We start from the raw sequence: 19,165 nt of genomic DNA, 5'->3' as shown, positions 1-19,165 counted from the left end.
GGTCTAGCGGTTTTCCCTATTTTCTTCCATTTGAGTCTGAATTTGGCAATAAGGAGTTCATGATCTGAGCCACAGTCAGCTCCTGGTCTTGTTCTTGCTGACTCTATAGAGCTTCTCCATCTTTGGCTGCAAAGAATATAATCCATCTGATTTCGGTGTTGACCATCTGGTGATGTCCATGTGTAGAGTCTTCTCTTGTGTTGTTGGAAGAGGGTGTTTGCTATGACCAGTGCATTTTCTTGGCAGAACTCTATTAGTCTTTGCCCTGCTTCCTTCTGCATTCCAAGGCCAAATTTGCCTGCTACTCCAGGTGTTTCGACTTCCTATTTTTCCATTCCAGTCCCCTATAATGAAGAGGACATCTTTTTGGGGTGTTAGTTCTAAAAGGTCTAGTAGGTCTTCATAGAACCGTTCAACTTCAGCTACAATTGTAGACTGTGAAAAGATCAGTGATCGACAGGGGTTGTGCAGCGCAGGAAAGGGATGACCACATAGAGCAGAGAGTGGATACATGTTACCATACATCTGTAGACCCACAGCATGTACAGGAGAGAAAATTAGCATGGAAAATATTAGCGTGGAAAAGCAGCTAAAAATGAGCATGCAAAATACAGAGGAGAAAACCTCAGTGTAAACCGTGGACTTTGGATAATAATGACACCTCAACATAGGGTTGTGGGTTGCGACAGACATCGGCTCTGGTGGGGACACTGATGAGAGAGGCTGTGCATGTATGGGGGCCAGGGGCACACGAGAAATCCCGGTACTTTCCTCTCCATTTTGCTGTCAAATTGAAACTGCTGAAAAAAAAATTTTTTTTTAAACAATGGGCAAAAGATTTGAACAGATTCTTCACCAAAGGAGATCTGTGAATGGCGTGCCATTTGTATTAGTACATAAAAAGATGCTTAGCGTCACTGCCCATCAGGGAAATCCCACAATTGCACCACGAGGCGCCACTACACTCAGCAGGACGGCTGGATTGAAGAGACTGACGTTGCCAAGGGCTGAGGAGGACTGGAGGTTCCAGAAGTCTCGTGGATGGCTAGTGGGAATGTAAGACAGTATCATCACTGTGGAAAAGTTTCTTCTACAGGAAAACGCGCATTCGTTATTAAACTCAGCAATTCATTTACCGAAAAGAAATGAAGGCACATGTCTATGCACCTCGTGCAGGAATGTTCACAGCAGATTTATTCATCATGGCCAACAATTAGAACCAGTGCAAATGTCCACAAACAGGGAAATGCGCTACCAAGTTATGGTACATCCATACAGCGAACTACTACTCAGCCACACAAAGGGATACGTGCTACTACATGCGAAAATATGCATGAGTCTCAGAGACTTTATCTGGAGCAAGACCAAACATAGACGCATGCACACAGTGGGGAATTTTGTCAAATGGTCTGAGAGAGAAATCTGACCTCCAGTGACAGAAGGCAGATCCGAGGTTGGTGGGGGGTACTGATCACAAAGCGGCAGGAGGGATGGCGTGAGCGGTCTCCCTGGGTCGTGGTGTGGTTCACAGGTATGCACATGTGTCAAAACTCGTGGGATGTACACTTGTGGATGCATTTTATTGTATGTAAATTACACCTCAAAAAATTTGATTAAAAAAATCAGTTCCTCACAAAATCCTTTCGTGACCACGCCCCTCTCCAAGGTGTCACAAGCTGTGTTTTCCTCCCCTGCGTTTCTCTGAGTTTGTCATTGTTGGTTTCCTGCCGACAGCCTCCAGACACAGGGCGCCGAGAGGCCCCTGAAACCATCTCTCTGAGGCTGAGCACCAGGCCTGCACACCGAGGGGCTCCACAGGAGGAGGAGGGTCCGGGGCTGGCCCCCGCCGTGCCGGCCGAGCTACAGCTCCGTGCACCGGACGACCTCGGGGCCGGCCCACGCTGGGCCTCGGCTCCTCCCTGGGAAGTTGAGTCTGTGCAGCTCCTCCGAGATCTCCACGAAGCTCTTGCCTCTGGTCTCGGGGAGGAAGATGCCCGAGTACAAGGCCGCGCAGACGCAGACACAGAGGAAAGGCACATAGATGAAGTGGGACAAGCCCTCCTGGAGGTTGCGAGAGACCCGAGGCCTGCTGTGGCCGTGAAGCCCCCGCCGCACGGGACCCCCTCACAGGCCCCGCGAGGGGGTCCGCCCCCTTGGCTCAGGTGAGCCCCCTCCCCCTTCAGGCTCACACTCCCTGGATGGATGGAGCCTCCCCGGGGCGGGGGTTCTCACACCACAAAGGCAGGCCCCCCACCCCCAGGGGGCAGGGGCAGGCAGGCCTACCACGAGGAAGGGGAACACCAGCCCCACGAGGAAGAGCATGGTCCACATGAGCGCCCCGCAGACCATGTAGGCGGCAGGCCGGGCCATCTGGTCAAACAGCTCCGTGGCCAGGATCCCGGTCACCCCGGCTGGAGGGGGTGTAGGAACGGGGGCGCTGCCAGTCGGAGCTCCCTGGCCTGCCTCACCCCACCTTGCCCTCCTACCACCACAAGAAAGTGGGCCCCCCCAGCCTTCCTCCAGCCACGCCCTCCCAGAAGCCTGTACCAGGCGGGGGTGAGGGTGTCAGGGTTACGGTTAGGTACACCCACTCATCCTTCTCCCAGACACCCCTGGTCCTTCAGCCAGACCCAGAGGAGGGACCCCCAGGGCCCCAACTCACCAGGGCCGATGCCAAAGCTGAGGATGAAGGCGAAGATGCAGGCCATGGCCAGGTAGGGCGTCCAGGAGAAGGAGCCCTGCGGCAGGGGCAGGGGGCGGGGCGAAGGGAAAGTGGGCGGGGCCCAGCCTCCCCACCCCCACCCCCTCACCCGCCCCGCCAAAGGGCCCAGCTACCTGGAGGCACAGGGCCGCCGTGAAGACGCTCCCCCAGCAGGTCATCAGGCGGTAGCCCCCAGTCAGCAGCACCCGCCGGCCCGCCCTCTCAATCGCCAGGCACTGCGAAGGGAAGGAGCCCTGGCTGACTCACCGCTGCAGCCCCGGTCAAGGGCCGCTAGGCCGCCGGCCCGCAGTGGGCAGGGGCATCATGCAGAAGCTGGGGAGCGGTGGGCGCGGCTTGCCACTTCGCGGATTAAGACATTATTAATTTCGCAGAGGGCCGCGGTCACTCAACACCCATCGGGTTTCTCCATCTCAAAATGGCGGTGTGAGCACCTGGCAAACAGCAGGTGCTCAGTAAGTGCTCGCTCGCGCCCTGCATTTTAACACCGTGACCTGAAGTGGAAGCGCCTTAGCTTGGAGGCCTGTGGTGCCTGGAGCCTTAGCACCCCGAGGGTCTCCACCCCGGCAGTCTGCACCCCCGCGGTGAGCACCCCGAGGGTCCGCCGCAGGGCGAGGCGCTGGGGGTCGGCCGCAGCAGACTCACGCTGAGCAGCGTCGCCAGCAGCTCGCAGCCCCCGGTCCCGATGGCCGCGTACTGGGTCTTGTCCTGCGGGATCCCCGCCTGGCTGAACACGGCCGACGCGTAGGCGTACATCTGCGGGGAGAGGGGCCGCCGCGCGCCGGCTCGCGTCGCGCCCGGCAGCGGCTGCCCCGGCTCCCAGCCTTCCCCGCCCGCTCGCGCTCCCGGGCCCCGCGCGGCCGGCTCACCGCGTCGTTCCCGCACAGCTCCATGGCTCCGCCCAGCACCACCAGGCTGGCCACCTGCCGCCGCAGCGCGCGCTCCCGGAACAGCTCCCACGGGCGCCGCGCGCGGCCGCCCCGGCAGGCGGCGCGCTCCTGCTCCAGCTCGGCCAGCTCCCCGGCCAGGTCCGCGGGGCCCCGCAGCCGCTGAAGCGCTGGGGAGGGGGAGGGGAGGGGAGGATGGGGACGGATGGGGGACGGGAGGGGAGGGGGAGAAAAGGGGGCAGGGGACAGGGAGGAGTGGGGCAGGAAAGGGTGGAGGAGGGGGAGGGGAGGGGAGGGACGGGGGAGGAGGAGGGGCAGAGTCCCCAGCCTCTCGGTGGCCCCCATAGTCAGCTCCTCACACCCCGCTCCGGGTCACTTCACAGCCCCACGGACCAGAAAGGCTTTAAGAAGCCCGGTGGTCTGCGGGTGCCTCACACAGGACGCAGTTGTGGCCGCTTGCCACTGCCGCCTCGGCTCTCCAGGGGTCCCCGTGCCCACACCGCTCCTGGGGTTGCGGTATTTGGCAGCTGCTCCCACTAAGTGGGCGCGTGCGCGCCGCCCCTTGGCTCTGCCCCCTGACTCGCTCTGGCCGCAGGGTTAGCCCAGCTGGGACGGTCCTAGATCAGCCCATGCCCCGCTGACCCTCGACAGTGACCAAGATGAGCAAAACCGGCAGCAAAAGCAGGCTGGGCTGGCTAGCCCTCGCTGACCCTGGGACCCTGGCACCCTGGGCCAGCCGGGCTGAAATCAGCAGGGTCGTTCAGCCCAGCCCAACAAGTGAATGAGTAGAGGAGGCCGCTGTAAAGGATTGCTGTTTTAAGCCGGAGGTTTGGGGATTGTTCCTTGGGCATCCTTACTGTGGCCTTGGCTAGCAGGTGAGACCACCAGCCTAGCTGGCATCAGGCCCTTGAGCCCTTGCTCGGGGTTTCATCATCTTGCCTGTGGCAGGGGCGGCAGGATCTTTCCTCGCACCCGCCTGGGGCTTCCCAGATGGCAGGGGCTGGGTCTGTTCCCTCCCACTGCCCTGCCGCTCCGGGCAGGCCCCCGATAAAGAGCGTCGCAGGGACGGATGAGTCATGAAATTAAGGCGCCGAGAGAGCAACAGCTTTTCCTACGTGAGACGGAGGACCTGTGCGCTCTGGCCACTTGTGCTCCATGGGAAGCGTGGTCCGGGGGCCCAAGCCAGAGTCTCACCTGCCCGACAGGCCGCAGGGTCTCCACAGTCAATGAGCAGGTAGCGCGGGCTTTCAGGGAGCAGCGGCAGGGAGGCCAGCTGGAGCGCCCCGGGCACCAAGCAGCTGGCCAGCAGCAGGGGCCAGGCCTGCGGGCCACCCAGGAGCTCCCTGGGGAGACAGGAGGGGCTGGGCCAGCGCCGCCTGGTCGGAGCCCTGTTCCCTCCCGCCCCTGAGGGCAGCATCCACGTTCCCCTGTGCCTCCTCCTAGCCAGCTCTGGGTCGGACACCCAGCTAGGGACCCACGGCAGGGCAGGGCCATGGCCTCCCCTATCCCTGGCGGCTCCTCTCTCCCGGGCTCTCCCCAGGGCGCCAGGTTCTGCCCTCGCCTCTCTTTTCTGGGACAAACAGTACACGCTCCCTTTCAAAGCCCAAACCTGCCCCCTGTCCTCTGTCCAGACTTGTCCCTGCCGCCTGGTCCTTCGGGGCTGGAAGAGGCTGACAGACAGCATGCTGGCCAGAAGCCCATGGACGGCTTTCAATGCCTTCGTCCAAGGAAGCCACGTCTGAACCTACTTGGGGGTAGGGGGAAGTTTAGGCTGCCCTCTAACCACTCAGTGCGTGGGGTGGGGGGCGGCGTGTACCTGAGTCCAACCACCTGACCCATCACGAGCCCCACGGCGGTGAAGATGGCGGAGGTCATGGCCACGGCCCCTCGGAGCTCCTTGGGGGCGCTCTCCCCCAGGTACATGGGCTGGACGTTCATGCCTACACCTGGCCGTGCAGGGCGACGGTCAGCCGCGGGCCGGGCCTCCAGGTTTCTTCCTCAGCCTGAGCGCTCTGGGGGTTCCTCCCCTCCTCGCCCCCGCTCCCCGCCCTCGGGCAGGAAGTACTCCAGTCCTCCCCCAGGACTCCCAGGAGAGAAACCCTGGTCACCCTTGGGGAGCGGGAGGGGTGGGAGGGAGCCGGCGCCCATCAGCTGTAGGCTGTCCCCCTCCCACCTGCCCCAGGGAGGCCCCTGGCGCCCAAGCACTCCATGGGGTGCGGGGACGGACAGGCGCCGCCCCCCTCGCCCACCCCAGAGGGTGACAGCTGGCAGTGCCGGGGCACCATTCATCTGCCAGGGAACACAGCTGGGGTGCTCCTGCAGCTCTTCCCTGCCCTCAGGTCGGGAAACAGGCCCCGACAAGGCCCTGCCTCTCTGAGCACCGGCTGGCGGAGCTGAGAGGAGCGGGGTTGCGCTGATGGCCAGAAATTCTCAGAGGTAGCCTACTCGTGCTGCAGACGCTGCGGGAGGGGTTCCTTCTGCGCTAGGAACTCGGGGCACAAAGGCACCGTCTGACCTGGCCTGTTCCCTGAGCGTGGGCTGTTGTTAGTGACTCGCTTCGTGGCAAAGCTGATGGTGTGTGACTCCTGAGATCAGGCCATAAGCCTCCCCGGGACTCTCTCCTGTGGGCCCACATACAGGCGGGCGCGTATGTGCGCGCACACACACACACACACACACTCACACTCACGGGCTCTCTGCCACCCATCACTTCCCCTGGAGGAAGCCAGCCACCGTGCTGCGCGGACACTCAGCAGCCCTTCGGGGAGACCCGTGCAGGCTGGGGAGCGCAGCCCCCGGGAAACCGCACACAAGGCCGACAGCATCTCAGCAGCAGGCCCACCAGCCACGGCCAAACCTCAGCTGACCGCAGCCCCGCCTGACACCTTACAGCCTCCCGAGCGGCCCCAAGCCAGGACCCCCCAGCTAAGACACTCTGGGTTCCTCACCCATAGAAACCGCGAGTGGATCAGCGTTGCTGGCTTTAAGCCATTGAATTGTGGAGTGCTTTGTGTCAACAGGAATAGACACCTAATAAAGAGATGGGCACCCGGCTGTATACACAGTGGGGCGTCGAGGGGACTGATGATGGCGCCCCTAAAAGCCCAGGTGGACACACTCAAGATTCTGCTCCACACCCCACCCCTGCAGGAGCCCGAGGTCCCTGGCAGGCTCCTCAGCTTCTGTGGGGATGACCAGAGGTCTCCTCCTACGTGCCTCTACACTTTGACCGCCAGGAAGCTCCCGGCTTAGCCTTCTGGAGATGCCTGTCCTCCCAGCCCTGTAGAGCGTTTCCATTTTTTCTAGATCCACTTCAATTGTCTAGTTATATGAGCCTTTTAAGATAAATCATGAGTAAGTCATTCTGAAAAAAAAAAATGGTGAGCACGCCTGGAAAGGAAATCAGTGAATGACAGGAATACGGGGCAACGGGAAGGAAAGGCGACCCCCAGGCCCACTCCGTGCCTGCGCTGATGCCCACGAGCAGTCTTCCCAGCATGATCATCTCGAAGGAGCCTGCTCTGCGGCTGAAGCCAAACAGCGCTGCGGCGGCCAGCACGAAGGCGTTGTTCACCAGCAGGGACTTCTTCCTTGGGGAAGCGGAGCACAGGCAAGGCAGGCTCAGGTTCAGTGCCGGGGACGACCCCTCTCCCCCACAGGGACCCTTCCCTGCATCCACAGCCAGCCCTGATCACGCCCCTGTGCGTGTGTGTGTGTGTGTGAGGAGTGTGAGCTGCCTGCACAGAAGTGACGCCGGCCACTGCAGCTGGGGTCGCCCATGGGATGCCCTCAGGGACCAGCCCCCACCCACAGCCCCAATGGGTGCCTGCTAAGTTGCTTCAGTCGTGTCTGACTCTTTGCAACCCCATGGACTGTGGCCCGCCAGGCTCCTCTGTCCATAAATTTCTTCAGGCAAGAATACTGGAGTGGGTTGCCACGCCCTTATCCCAGGGCATCTTCCCGACCCAGGGACCGAACCCTGGTCTTCTGCACTGGCAGGCGGGTTCTTTACCATCTGAGCCAGGGAAGCCCCCCGTCCCCAGCACACCCCAGACTACTGTCCTTCCTGCCTCCACCACAGCTTGAATGGACAGAGCTCGAATTTCATGTGTTTATCCCTACAGACCTAGCGGCGCTCTCCTCAAAGGCCTTCGTAAAGCAAGTGCCTGACATCTGACTTCTCAGACCCGGCGAAGCCTGGGAAGGGAGGGAAGGGGAGCCAGGGAACCTCCCGCGCCCTCCATCCATCACAGTCACTGCCCAGAGCAGGACGTCTGGACGGCCCCTGCCCAGCTGGCTCAGCGGGACAGACTGGCAAACCGGGAAGAGGGCACTGGGCACGTCGGTATCGGCTCTGGGCTCCTGACTCTGCGCTCGGAGGCGCCACCCTGAGGTCACCACGAGGGCTCACAGGAGATCCTGCAGCTCAGGTCCTGCTGGGGAAACGGGCCAGACGTGGCTTGTAATTTTAAAAAAAGAAAAGGATGGGAAAAATCTCAGATGGCTTCTTTCCAGTTTGGAGGCAGCCTGTCCCTTGGTGGGTGTCGTGACCTGACACCTACCCCAGGTGATCTGCAAACCTGGGTGATCTGCAAACCAGGGTCCTGTGAGGGGAGTGTTTTCTACTGGCCCACTCAGCAGCGGGCCAGTAGTCCAGACCAACTGCCAGATGCTCTGCCCTTCGACCCTTTAGACTGTAGTGCTCAAAGTGCCTCCAGAGAATCAGAATGCAAGACCTCGGACTTTGCAGCGAAGCCACAACTTCGGTGAATTATTATCTTCTTAACCTGAAAGCGGAGAAACATCAGACTGGGGAGTCTGGCTGTGGTTTAGCCAGCTGAGTCCTGGTTTTCTGTAGCTTGCAGTTGATGCTTCTGTTAAACAGCCAAACGCAGCGTCTTATGCACGTCTGCTTCTGACAGTGGCGGCTACCTCAGTAACGGCGGACGAGAGCCCACGGCACCTGGCGGCATCTCAGGAGCCTTGCGGCGCAGGAGCTGGTTGCCTCAGAGGGTAGAGCCTGCTAAAGGGCCCAGGCCGGCAGGACTGTGGCACCCACTCCAGCTCAAAGACTGGGGTCACCCCGGTGGGCAAAGAGCTGCACCTCTGGAAGCGCTGACCCGAAACCGGCCTGGGAGACCGGAGCATGGACGCCAGTGAGGCGGGCGACAGCGTGAGCGGCTCCAAAACCCCGGAGCACACCCGTCCCTTGTTTCCAAGGCTAGGGCTCTAAGCTAAATTCAGCCGTAGCTTCCTTTCCCTTGGTTACTCTGTCTGTCCCCTTTGTTCGTCTCTCTTCCTGTGAGAGGTCTTGAGGGCAGTTAAGTTTACCATCAGCGTGTAGACGGCGGGACATTGAGAGGGCTGCAGGGCTGGCAGGCTGGCCGCCTCGTGGAAACCCCGCCTGCGGGCAGCTCAGCTCGGTTGTGTCGGCGCTTGTGGCCGTGGTGAGGCAGTGCCCTGGGCGGGCTCAGGAGGGGCGGGACTGGGTACCGTGAAGTGGTGAGCCAAAGATACAGGAGAACGGTCCTGACGCGTGCTGGGCGGCCCGGCCGGCCAAGGAGGGGATGGTGGGAGCCTGGCCTGCCTCCCCCTGCCGTCTCAGCCAGTAACAAGCTGTCTCCCAGGACTCTGAGCCCGAGTGCAGACGAGGCAGTCTCAGCGTGGCCGGAGCTGATGTGCTCAAGGTGACCCCCACCCCGACCCCCCAGGAGAGCCCAGGCTGCAGACCCGCCCTCCCCAGGCTCGGCTTCCGACCGGTGAGCTGCCTCGGGGCCCTCCGCGCTCTCACAGCGTTCCACGCCTCAGAGTCTGTCTCCTGCTTGCGATCCAGGAGCTGCCTCAGGTGGATACAAAGGGGACCTCGGGGAGAAAGCTCCTGTTCGTGGTCCGTCTAGTCAAACCCATGGTCTTTCCACGAGTCATGTGTGGACGTGAGAATTGGACCATGAGGAAGGCTGGGCGCCGAAGAATAGATGCTTCTGAACTGTGGTGTTGGAGAAGACTCTTGAGAGACCCTTGGACTGCAAGGAGATCCAACCAGTCCATCCTAAAGGAGACCAGTCTGGGTGTTCGTTGGAAAGACTGATGCTGAAGCTGAAGCTCCAATACTTTGGCCACCTCATGCAAAGAGCTGACTCATTGGGAAAGACCCCGATGCTAGGAAAGATTGAGGGCAGGAGGAGAAGGGGAGGACAGAGGATGAGATGGCTGGACAGCATCACCGACTCGATGGAGGTGAGTTTGCACAAATGCCGGGAGTTGGTGATGGGCAGGGAGGCCTGGACACGGCTGAACGGGCGTTGCGTTGAGCTGCGTTGCGTTGCGCTGCGTTGCGTTGCGCTGCGTTGCGTTGCGCTGTGTTGCGTTGCGTTGCGCGACGTTCCCCTGTCAGACGTGGGTCCTCCCTCCCTCCCAGCGCGGACTCTTCCTCTCCCACGTCCCCGGGAAATGTGGGCTTCTCAGTGACGCAGCAGGCAGAGCCGGGGCCGGTGCAGAGCTGACCCGGGCCTGGGCCTGCCGGGTGACCTGCCCCACCCCTCAGCCCGTGGACCAGGGTGGCCCTTGTTGAGAGGCACCCGGGGGCCCCTGGGAAGCACTCACCTTCCCAGCGTGACAGCCAGGGGCCCAGCGAGCAGCGCTCCCAGGAGGCCCCCGAGGGGGTACAGGGACACGATGAGGGACCACACGAGCAGGACCAGGTGGTCGGGCAGCGGCTGGCCGGTTCGCGTCTGCCACGTCTCATTGGTGAATTCCTGAATGTGCTGTGGACACAGATGCCGCTCAGCACCCCCCCACCCCGGGGTGGGGGCTCCCCACAACAGGCCTTCTCCCCCAGACCCTGCCCCCGCAGGGCAGTCAAGCCTCCCCAGCGCCCCTGCCCGCTGTTGGGGGACGGAGCCCCCCTGAGTGCGGGGCGCTGTGCCGAGTGTCCTGGAGCTCCGAGCTGGCCAGTGTCTGTGTGGCCCCTCCGAGCAGGGTCAGCCCCGTCTCTCCCCCAGTCCCACCTGGGCCACGTCATCAGCCTCCCCCACCGGCCAGCTTTCTGATGGACTTGGCCGTCAGCGCGCATCAGCAGGGTATCGGAGAAGCTGGAGGTGCGTTTGTCCCCCAGGCTCCGTTCCTGGACGGGAAGCGAGTTCGCTGACAGCTGCTCTCTTGTACCCTGACCCTGACCCTGACCCTGACCCTAACCCTAACCCTGACCCTGACCCTAACCCTAACCCTGACCCTAACCCTGACCCTGAAGGGACAGGAGGGCCCAGTTCCATCCTGGGACCTTTTTTCCTGCAGCCCCAGCTATGTGACGGGACACATAACCTCCTCAGTCAGGTGGGTCAGAGGCGGCCTCTATCACCGGGGCTGAGAGATGCCGCCTTTCCACAGGCACTCGCTGAGCACGGGCACAGCCCTGGCGAGCTTGCTGGGGACTCAGAGATGATGGGACCCCGAGAGGGGACCAGCAGGAGGCTGAGTCCAGCTGGGAGCTTGCTGAAGGAAGGCTTCAAGCAAGTGATGGCACCTGGGTGGCTCTTGAGGGGCTTCTGCACGAGGGGCAGGGAGGGCTTGGGCCAAGCGGGGTGTGTTTAACTGCTCTGGGCATGGAGTTGGGGGAATCAAGACGGGAGACAGGTGGACAAGTTCGGACCTCAGGAGGCCTTGGACTTCAGGTAGGTGTGTGTGTGCATTGGTTTCTCAGTCATGTCTGACTCTTTGAGGCCACATGGACTGTAGCCCACCAGGCTCCTCTGTCCATGGAATTCTCCAGCTAAGAAGACTGGAGATTCCCCTCTCTGGGAGATCTTCCTGACTCAGGGATTGAACCCAGGTCTCCTGTAGTGCAGATTCTTTATCATCTGAACCCCCAGGGAAGCCCTCAGGTAGATGAGTCTGTCCTTAATCCTACAGGCACTGGGAGTCACAGAAGGTTCCTGAGCAGGGCATCGGTTTGATCAGACTTGAGAGGACCTACAAGGGGAGAGGCTGAAGGCAGGGAGGCCAGTGGGGAGGCGGGGCGAGCGATCCCCGCAGGGAAGATGGGTCTGAACTAGGATCATGGCAGAGACCCAAGCCAGAGACGGTCAGGACGGACTTGGTGTTTTTCCAGGAGGGAGGGCAGAGTCGGGGCACCTCCTCCCTGGGGGCACAGGGGGAGTCGTCTGCTGACATCAGAGACACAGGAGTGTGTGTGAGTTTCAGGGGGGATTGCAGAGCTGGATTTGAACTCGCAGGGCCTGGGGAACAGCCCAGTGGAGGTGGAGGCGTGGGAGGAAGCTCCACCAAGCGGATGGCGGCCTGCAGATGCGACGTGGGCCGCTGTTGACGCTGGGGTGGTGACCGTGGGCACGCAGGGTACATACCAAGGTCGGAGCATTGATAATGGAGAGGTTGTAGCCGAACTGGAAAGTTCCACCAATACCAGCCGCACAGATGGTCAGGAGCAGGACCCTGCCCTGAGCCTGAGGAGAAAGGAGAGGACCCAGTGGCCGACGGCAGCTCCCGCCTTCCCCCTGCGGGGCTGCAGCCCACCAGTCCCAGCATGGCGATCTATCTGAAGCTGGCGGTGGCGACATCCCCGCTTTGCAGATGAAGAAACAGAGGCAGAGAGGAGTTGCCTAGGCCAAACAGCACGGGGCAGGCAGCAGAGATGCCCCTCGCCTTCTGCTCTGAGCCTGGGATCCCACTGCCCCTCGACCCTGACAGCATTTCCTGGCGACGGACAGCCATTCCTGGTCCCCTGCCCCCAGCCTTGCCCAGCTGCCCCCCAGGCATGCCTGCTGTGGCTCAGGGCACAACACCCTGAGCTGGGGCCCCAGGGGAGTGGAGCTCTGTGAAGCTTCTCCACAGACTGGCTGGGCGCCCTGCTCTGTTATGAGAAGGAGCCACGTGGACCTACTCATGTGGGGACCTGGGAGGCACCTTAAACCGCAGGGAGCAGCGGGAGCCTGCTGATGCTGATGGCGACGTCCAGGCTGGCGGCAGCCGGTGCGCACACCCCTGGCACAACAAGAGGGCATCTTCCTGTCCTAGAGCGGTGCCCCTAGACAGGCGGGTGATGCCCCAAGGCACCCCCAGGAGGCTCAGCGCCCTGATGCCCCGTTGTTAGGTTGGTAAGCTTTCCTAGGCATTCACCATCTATTTAGAGTTTGCCTCATATACTTTTTAAAGATTTTTTTACACCTTTAAAAATTTATTTTAAATTGGAGAATAATTGCCTTACAATGTTGTGTTGGTTTCTGCTGTACCGCAGCGTGAATCAGCTCTAAGTATACTTATATCCCCTCCCTCTTGAGTCTCCCTCCCACCTCTCACTTAAACATTTCTTTGATGTGGGTCATTTCTTTAAAGTATTTATTAAATTTGTTACAGCACTGCTTCTGTTTTATGTTTTGGGTGCTTTTTTGTTTGTTTTTTGCCGAGAGGCATGTGGCTCTTAGCTCCAGGGATCAAACCAGCACCGCCTGCGTTGGAAGGTGAAGTCTTAATCACTGGACCACCAGGGACATCCTCGTCTTGTCATTTTTGATTATAAAAGAGTATGTTCATTAAGGGGCTTTCCTGGTGGTGCCGCGGTAAAGAATCCACATGTACTACGGGACATGCAGGAGACCTGGGTTCGATCCCTGGGTCAGGAAAATTCCCTGGAGGAGGGCATGGCAACCCACTCCAGTATTCTTGCCTGGAGAACCCCATGGACAGAGGAGCCTGGTGAGCCACAGTCCTCGGGGTTGCACAGAGTCGGATACGACTGAAGCAACTTAGCGCGCACACACACACGCACACACACACACACGCTCATTAAATCTTGGAAGCTCAGTATACACTGAAGGTTCTCCACTCTCCCAAAGAACAGTGGCCTGCATCCCCCAGATATTTCACGAGACACTCACAAAGTGGTTAACTGTTCAAAAATGGGATTGTTGATCTTTTCCCAGTAACGCTATACTATCTTTCATGTTCTGGCAAATTGTCTCCCAGGTATAAAGTACTGTGTCATATTTATTACTTTTTTAATATTCAAATACAGGTTTCATGGTAGAAGGATGTTTGGCTCAGAACTTCGTGAAAAATTTCCAGAGCCTGAAGGCTACTTACTCATTCATCCGTCGAATACCGAGCCTGACCCAGCCAGGAACTGAGCTGGGGGGCAGACAGGGGGCGGGGGCGCGGGTAGGGGCGATGGAGGGGTGGAAACAGACCTGCTTTCACCGGATGGTGAGAAACGGCTGGGGTGGGGAGGCGGGGGGAATAGGCTCCCAGCGCAGGACCTTGCCAAAGATGTTGCCACCAGTCTGCGGGCAGGTCTGTGCCGGGCACCGTGGCCGGCCGCCAAGTTCCTATAAGGCTAAGTGATTTCCCCCCAAGCGGGAAGCCACAGAGGGAAGCCAGGTGGGAACGCGAGAGTCCGATCCCGCTGGAGTCACGCGGAAGCTCCCTAATGGGCTGCCTGTGGTGGGAGTCTCACTGGGAGCGCAGATCCGCAGGAAGCGGCAAGTCACCCGAGGAGAACCGACCCCAGGTGGCAGGGCGGAGGCTGCCAGGTCGCCAAGGGAGCATAAATTACTTAATTCCCTGAGACCGTGCATGGAGACCGCCTAGGCCTGCGGCGACTGGTCATGAAAGCCTTCAAACGTCAGCTATGGTGGGGAGGAGTCATTCAGTGAGTGAGGAAGGCTGGCCTTCCCACTCTGGGCAATAAATCTACGGTTCTAGGTGCTGAGGATACAGCAGCGAACCAGAAAGACGAGATCCGGGATCTCACGGAACTTTCCTTCCAGCGGGGGAGTGACAGGCAGTAACAAACGAACAAGGGAACCACGTAGGGTGTCAGCGGGCAGAGACGCAGAGACAGAGGGGAAGGGGAGGGCGGGGTCTGCGGCATGGTCAGGGAAGGCGCCGGGTGTCGAGGGGGTCGCCTGCGCGAAGACCAAGGAGATGAGGGGAGGCGCCGTGCAGGGCTCTGAAGGGACTCCGCCGGGGGTTGGCCCTGGCGGGAAGCCCCCAGGGATGGGGTGGTGGGCGGTGTGGACATGCTATTCCGGTGCCTGGCTCTGGGAAAAGCAGCAGGTGAATGGAGACGGAGTTTAGGGGCAGCGTGGAGACGAAGGTGGGAAACAGGCCCCGCACGGGACGAGGAGCGGGTGCAGGGGCCAGGGGCTGCTGAGTCTGGAGGCGCTGTCCGGCCCGCACGAGAACCTAAGTGATGCTGGTGGGGGACAGGTCCAGCACCCTGCGCCCCAGCCAGACCTTCGCCCGAAGCGGACCCGAGGGGAAGGCGAGGCGCATGTGCGGTGGGCGCTTGCGAAGGCTGGAGCAAGGCGCGCCTTAACGCGCGCGCAGGCGCACAGGGCGTGAGGGGTGGGGGGCCCGCGAGCTGGTCTCCAGGGTCCGAGGCTATATCTGGGATGAGGCAGCTCGCGCGCATCCTCCATGCCCCGGTTTCTGCAGCTCCCAGGACCAGCCCGGGCCCACCTCTGCAGACCGGAAGGGAGCTCCGATCCGGGGACTTCTCGCCCAACAAACAGCCTGCCTCCGACCCCCGCAGGTCTTGGCTGGCGGCTCTGATCAGCGAGCTCGGGACTCGCCCGAAATCCCGGCCCTGGTTCCCCGTGCCCTGCCCCGCGGCGGCCTCCGGACCGACTTTCTGCAGGTCCCTGCCGCGCCCTTCTGTGGACCTCCGCCGCCGCCCCTTCCGGCCCCCTTTCGGGGCCGCCTCTCACCTCCATCTGGCGCCCCCGCCCTCTGTCAGGTTCCGGGAGACCCCTGTCCCCGGGAGGGCCCCGTCCCCGGGAGGTCTCCGTCCCCGGGCACTCTGAGGCCGAGCCCTTGATTCTGCGCGGACATCCCCACGCTCCTCCAGCCCAGGTGTCCCCGCCCTTTCCCCGGAGGAGGGGCAGGATTCGGGACGAAGGGCCGACCCACCAGTCTCCGGAGCGCTCTCATCTGTCGGTCTCCGGCAGAGCCGCGGGTAGGAGAGCGGGTCTCGGGTTGCAGCCCAGGCATGCATTGTGTGCGAGGCCGCGCTGGCCCCGGAAACAGGGTGAGCCCAGTCCAGCGGACTTTGTGAGGCGAGCAACTAGCGGGTCCGCTGGGCCGGATTAATCTTTCATTTCTTAGGGCTTCTCAGGTCCTTCGTGAATCCAGGAGGTCGATTAAGGTCAAATCGAAACCAGACCTGCCACAGATGCTATTTGTGGTCATGGAAACAGAGACCCGAAGGTCATCTGAGCGACCACGGCGACAGGACGCAGGCCGCGAGTGACGATGCAGTGTTCCTCTCGCTCCTGCTTGGGTTTATTTCGTTGCTCTGAACTTTGGAAGCGTCATGTATTTTTAAGGAAAAATACACAAGATAAAATATTAGCAGTTGCCAAGTGCTCGCCTCTCTGCGTCTTTTGCGATGACCCACTGCCGTAGAAGCACTCACTCCGCCCCTCCCCATGCCGCCTGGACACCTTGCGGGAGTCAGCTCCCCGTACCCCCTCAGTGCGTGGGCTCGCCAGACGCTAATTATTATCCTTGAGCAAGGAAGCTTGAGGTTTCTCTTCGGCAAACATTAACCGGCAGTTTAACCTTCAGCACGCGCAAGTCAAGCTTGTGAGTGATGACGAATCCTCTCAAGACCCCACACGGGGTGGCTTCAGCCTCCCTTGCGGAAGAGCCCCTGAGACGCCACAAGGTGGAGCTCGTACCCTGTGCCCCGCAGTCGTGCTGGGAGTCCGGGCTGGGCTGCCAGATCTCAAGCGCGGCGCAGCGGACCCTGCGCGATGGGGCGGCCAAACCACGCCCGAGTGGGGGGAGCGTGGACAGCCGCCTCCCCCGCGGGCCTTCCCGCGTGGAGTCCCACCCAGTCTCGGTTTCCCGGGTGGGAAGGCGGAGAAGGCAGCGGGAGAGGAGGGGCGGCCTGCCCACGGCCTCCGTGCTCAGGACCTCCGCGCCCGCGGCCAGCGTGCGTGGTGGCGCCCCTTCTCAGCCCTGGGAGCCAGGCCCCGCGCTCGCTTCTACACGCCAGAGCCTCTTATTCTGCAGATCCGGAAACTGAGACCCAGAGCGGCGGGGAGGGCGGAGGCCGGGGAGGCCCGCGCCCAGCATCCAACCGGAGGCGGGAGCAGCAACGGCTCGCACCGCAGGCGATCGATACCGCAAAGCCGCCTGGAGGGCTCCACCGGGTCCGCGCCCCCAAAAGCCTCTGGCTACTCCTAGCCCCGCAGAAGCGGCGGGCCGCCTTGTTGACCAGAGCCCGCCCCAGATGAGGCTTTCATCACTACCTGGGCTCGAGGCCCTCCGCAGAGATGCAGCCTCCAGACCCGCGGGTGACCCGTCCGGCCCGCCCCAGGCGCCAGCTCCCAGGGATCTGCTCGCGCCGCGGAGACCCGCTCCGCCTGCGAGGGGCCGACAAAGCCCGCGCTGCCGGCGTCGGCGCGGCGCTACCTTCCAGGGCTCCGCGGCGAAGACAAAGCGGCTGAGTCGGTGCCCGGCCAGGTGCGGGGCCCTCCAGCAGAGCTGCCTCCGCGGCTCCTGGCCGAGTCTGGGCATCCCCCGTTCCACGATCCCCGGGTGATTTCGCTTTCTCTGTCCTGCGCACCCAGCCCGCGCCCGGCCGGGCCGGTAAGCCAGGGTCTTGGTGGGGCTTGGGAGGTCTGCTACCCAGCCCACCCTGCCTCTGCCTCGCTGCGTGCCTTCCCTCGCTGATCCATGAGGTCAGGGGACAGGAGTCTGGGCAGAGGCCTAAGGCCTGGAGCCAGGGCCCAGGCTGGACCCCAGAGGCCCTGGTCTGTCCTTCAGCCGGTCAGCTGGGCGCCCATCTTTAGGTGGAGTGGCGGCTGGGCCCCTACTGCTCCTGACCACCGGTGGGCCGAACGCCTTTGACCTGACTGCCCCCTCTCTGACCTCAGTGTCCTTCTTGGTCAACGGTGCCTTCCAGAAAGGGCTCAGGAGCTGTTCCGGGCTGCTCCAAGGCCCCTCCTCCTTGTGGCCTTCCCACTTGGGCTGGCATCTCTACTCCACACCAGGAGCCTCCAGATTGGGCACTGGGCGGAGCTCAGAGGCCAGCTGACCTTGGTCACCAGGCTGCCAAGGTGGGCAGTGAGCCACCACGAAGCTCAGCAGGCCGGCAACAGGCCTGGTTGTGGTGGATCCCAACCGAGCTCCTGCAATCCCAGCACTTCCTGCTTCCCAGCCTCCGGCTGCTCACCTGTGAAATGGGGACATCATAATAACAGACCTGCCCCCTGCACAGGTGCTGCGTCCTCAGGCCCCACTTGTATCTACTGACTGCCTGCACCCAGCATCCTGAGGACAGGTACCCCGCCCTCTCTTTATCTCCAGACACACCTGGCCCACCTGTGGACCTGGCCGAGTGTGGAGGGCACGGCCCCGGGGGCAGACTCTACCCCAAGACCCAGCTCTGCCCTCCTCCCCCTCCCCTGCCCCTCCCATCCGATCTGGCATCCACTCCAGTTCTGGGACACATTTCCAACTTAACAATTGAGAAGAAAGAAAGAAAGGAAAACCTCAAGCAACCACCGGGTGAGCAACCCTTCTGGCCACCCTTTGAAATTCGAGGAGTGGAGCTGACTGCGATTTTGGACCGGAGATTTAAAGCCATCTTAATTAGAAGGAAAGAATGTCCCTGTGGTTGGCTGTTCTAAAAATACAGCTGTGCCCACATCTGGAGGCGAAGGGTCGGGATGGCGGTTAGAGCGTCTGTAGCGCTGACACCCGCATTCCTTGCAGGGGGAGGCCCCTCCCAGCAGGGCCCGTGGAGCTGGGGAGAGGAGAGAACACCAAACCAGCCAGTCCCCTGTGGCCGGGCCACCTGGGCAGGTCTGGGACGGAGCTGAACAGGGAGCCCACCCCTTCCTGGGCCCATCCTCCCCCTTCCCCGTGCCTTCCCCACACCCCAGCCCGTTTCCCCAGGGGCCTGGTTAACTGGGGCTCCTCTCTCACCAGCGCCTGCTTGACCTGGGCGCGGCTTCTGACCAGGGAGGGGATTTTGTCCGGCTGTGATATGAAGTGCTATTTATTACCTTTAACGAACTTGTCGCTTGTTTTGTTTATCCGTACTAAGCAAATGAGGTACTTTCATACCTAATCTTAGATCTGTAATTTTGCCTTTTTTTTTTTTTTTAAAGAGGCCCTGATACCTCACACAAGTGAAGGGCAGGTGAGGCTGGGAGAAGGTCTTGAGTAAACTGGCGGCAGGGCCTGCGGTGGTGTCTCCAGGGGACCTGAGGGCGCGGGGTTCCTGTTCCCGCACCCGGCCTGGGGCTCCCTCTCCCGGGTGTGGGAGCAGGGCTGTCGGGGGGGACAAGCCAGGACGGAGGTGTGGCGCCCCGGGCTTCTCCCAGCCTCTCTGAGCGCTGAGTCACTGGTTCTGGGCAGAGGCTCCAGAACGGTGGCCCTGGCCTTCCAGGTCACTGCCAGACCACAGGCCGGAACTGTCTGAGGTCCTGGCCGGCCGGCAATGGCTAAGGAAGGCCATGGGACAGCGTGGTCTTAGGTTTCACATGGACCAGATCCCACACGCAGCCCAGTGGGCAGGGGTGGGGGGCAGACC

General features: G+C 61.4%; 1 protein-coding gene across 20 annotated transcripts; it reads right to left on the bottom strand.

The window, feature by feature from the left end:
• Window positions 1–1,171: 1,171 nt before the first annotated feature.
• Window positions 1,172–18,694, bottom strand: SLC2A11 (solute carrier family 2 member 11). 20 transcript variants are annotated; one of them, XM_069558358.1, is made up of 14 exons: window positions 15,327–15,479; window positions 11,967–12,065; window positions 10,210–10,370; window positions 8,169–8,393; window positions 7,733–8,065; window positions 7,072–7,196; window positions 5,423–5,552; window positions 4,801–4,949; window positions 3,589–3,776; window positions 3,365–3,475; window positions 2,836–2,937; window positions 2,663–2,738; window positions 2,284–2,411; window positions 1,172–2,061 (listed from the first exon to the last, which is right to left on the bottom strand). In XM_069558358.1, exons 5-14 carry the CDS (start codon window positions 7,852–7,854, stop codon window positions 1,861–1,863), a joined length of 1,332 nt encoding a protein of 443 aa, XP_069414459.1. In that variant the 5' UTR covers window positions 7,855–8,065; window positions 8,169–8,393; window positions 10,210–10,370; window positions 11,967–12,065; window positions 15,327–15,479; the 3' UTR covers window positions 1,172–1,860. The 20 variants fall into 20 exon arrangements, with proteins under 20 accessions (XP_069414459.1, XP_069414443.1, XP_069414456.1 ...); XM_069558342.1 differs by lacking the exon at window positions 15,327–15,479 and adding an exon at window positions 15,529–16,036 and having other exon boundaries at window positions 1,172–2,086; window positions 7,733–9,765; XM_069558355.1 differs by lacking the exon at window positions 15,327–15,479 and adding an exon at window positions 15,529–16,036 and having other exon boundaries at window positions 7,733–9,765.
• Between the last annotated feature and the right edge of the window lie 471 nt (window positions 18,695–19,165).

This window comes from Ovis canadensis, chromosome 17 (genome assembly GCF_042477335.2).
Source record: "Ovis canadensis isolate MfBH-ARS-UI-01 breed Bighorn chromosome 17, ARS-UI_OviCan_v2, whole genome shotgun sequence".
In the NCBI taxonomy this organism is placed as follows: Eukaryota; Metazoa; Chordata; class Mammalia; order Artiodactyla; family Bovidae; genus Ovis; species Ovis canadensis.
This window is presented reverse-complemented; position numbering and strand designations above follow the sequence as displayed.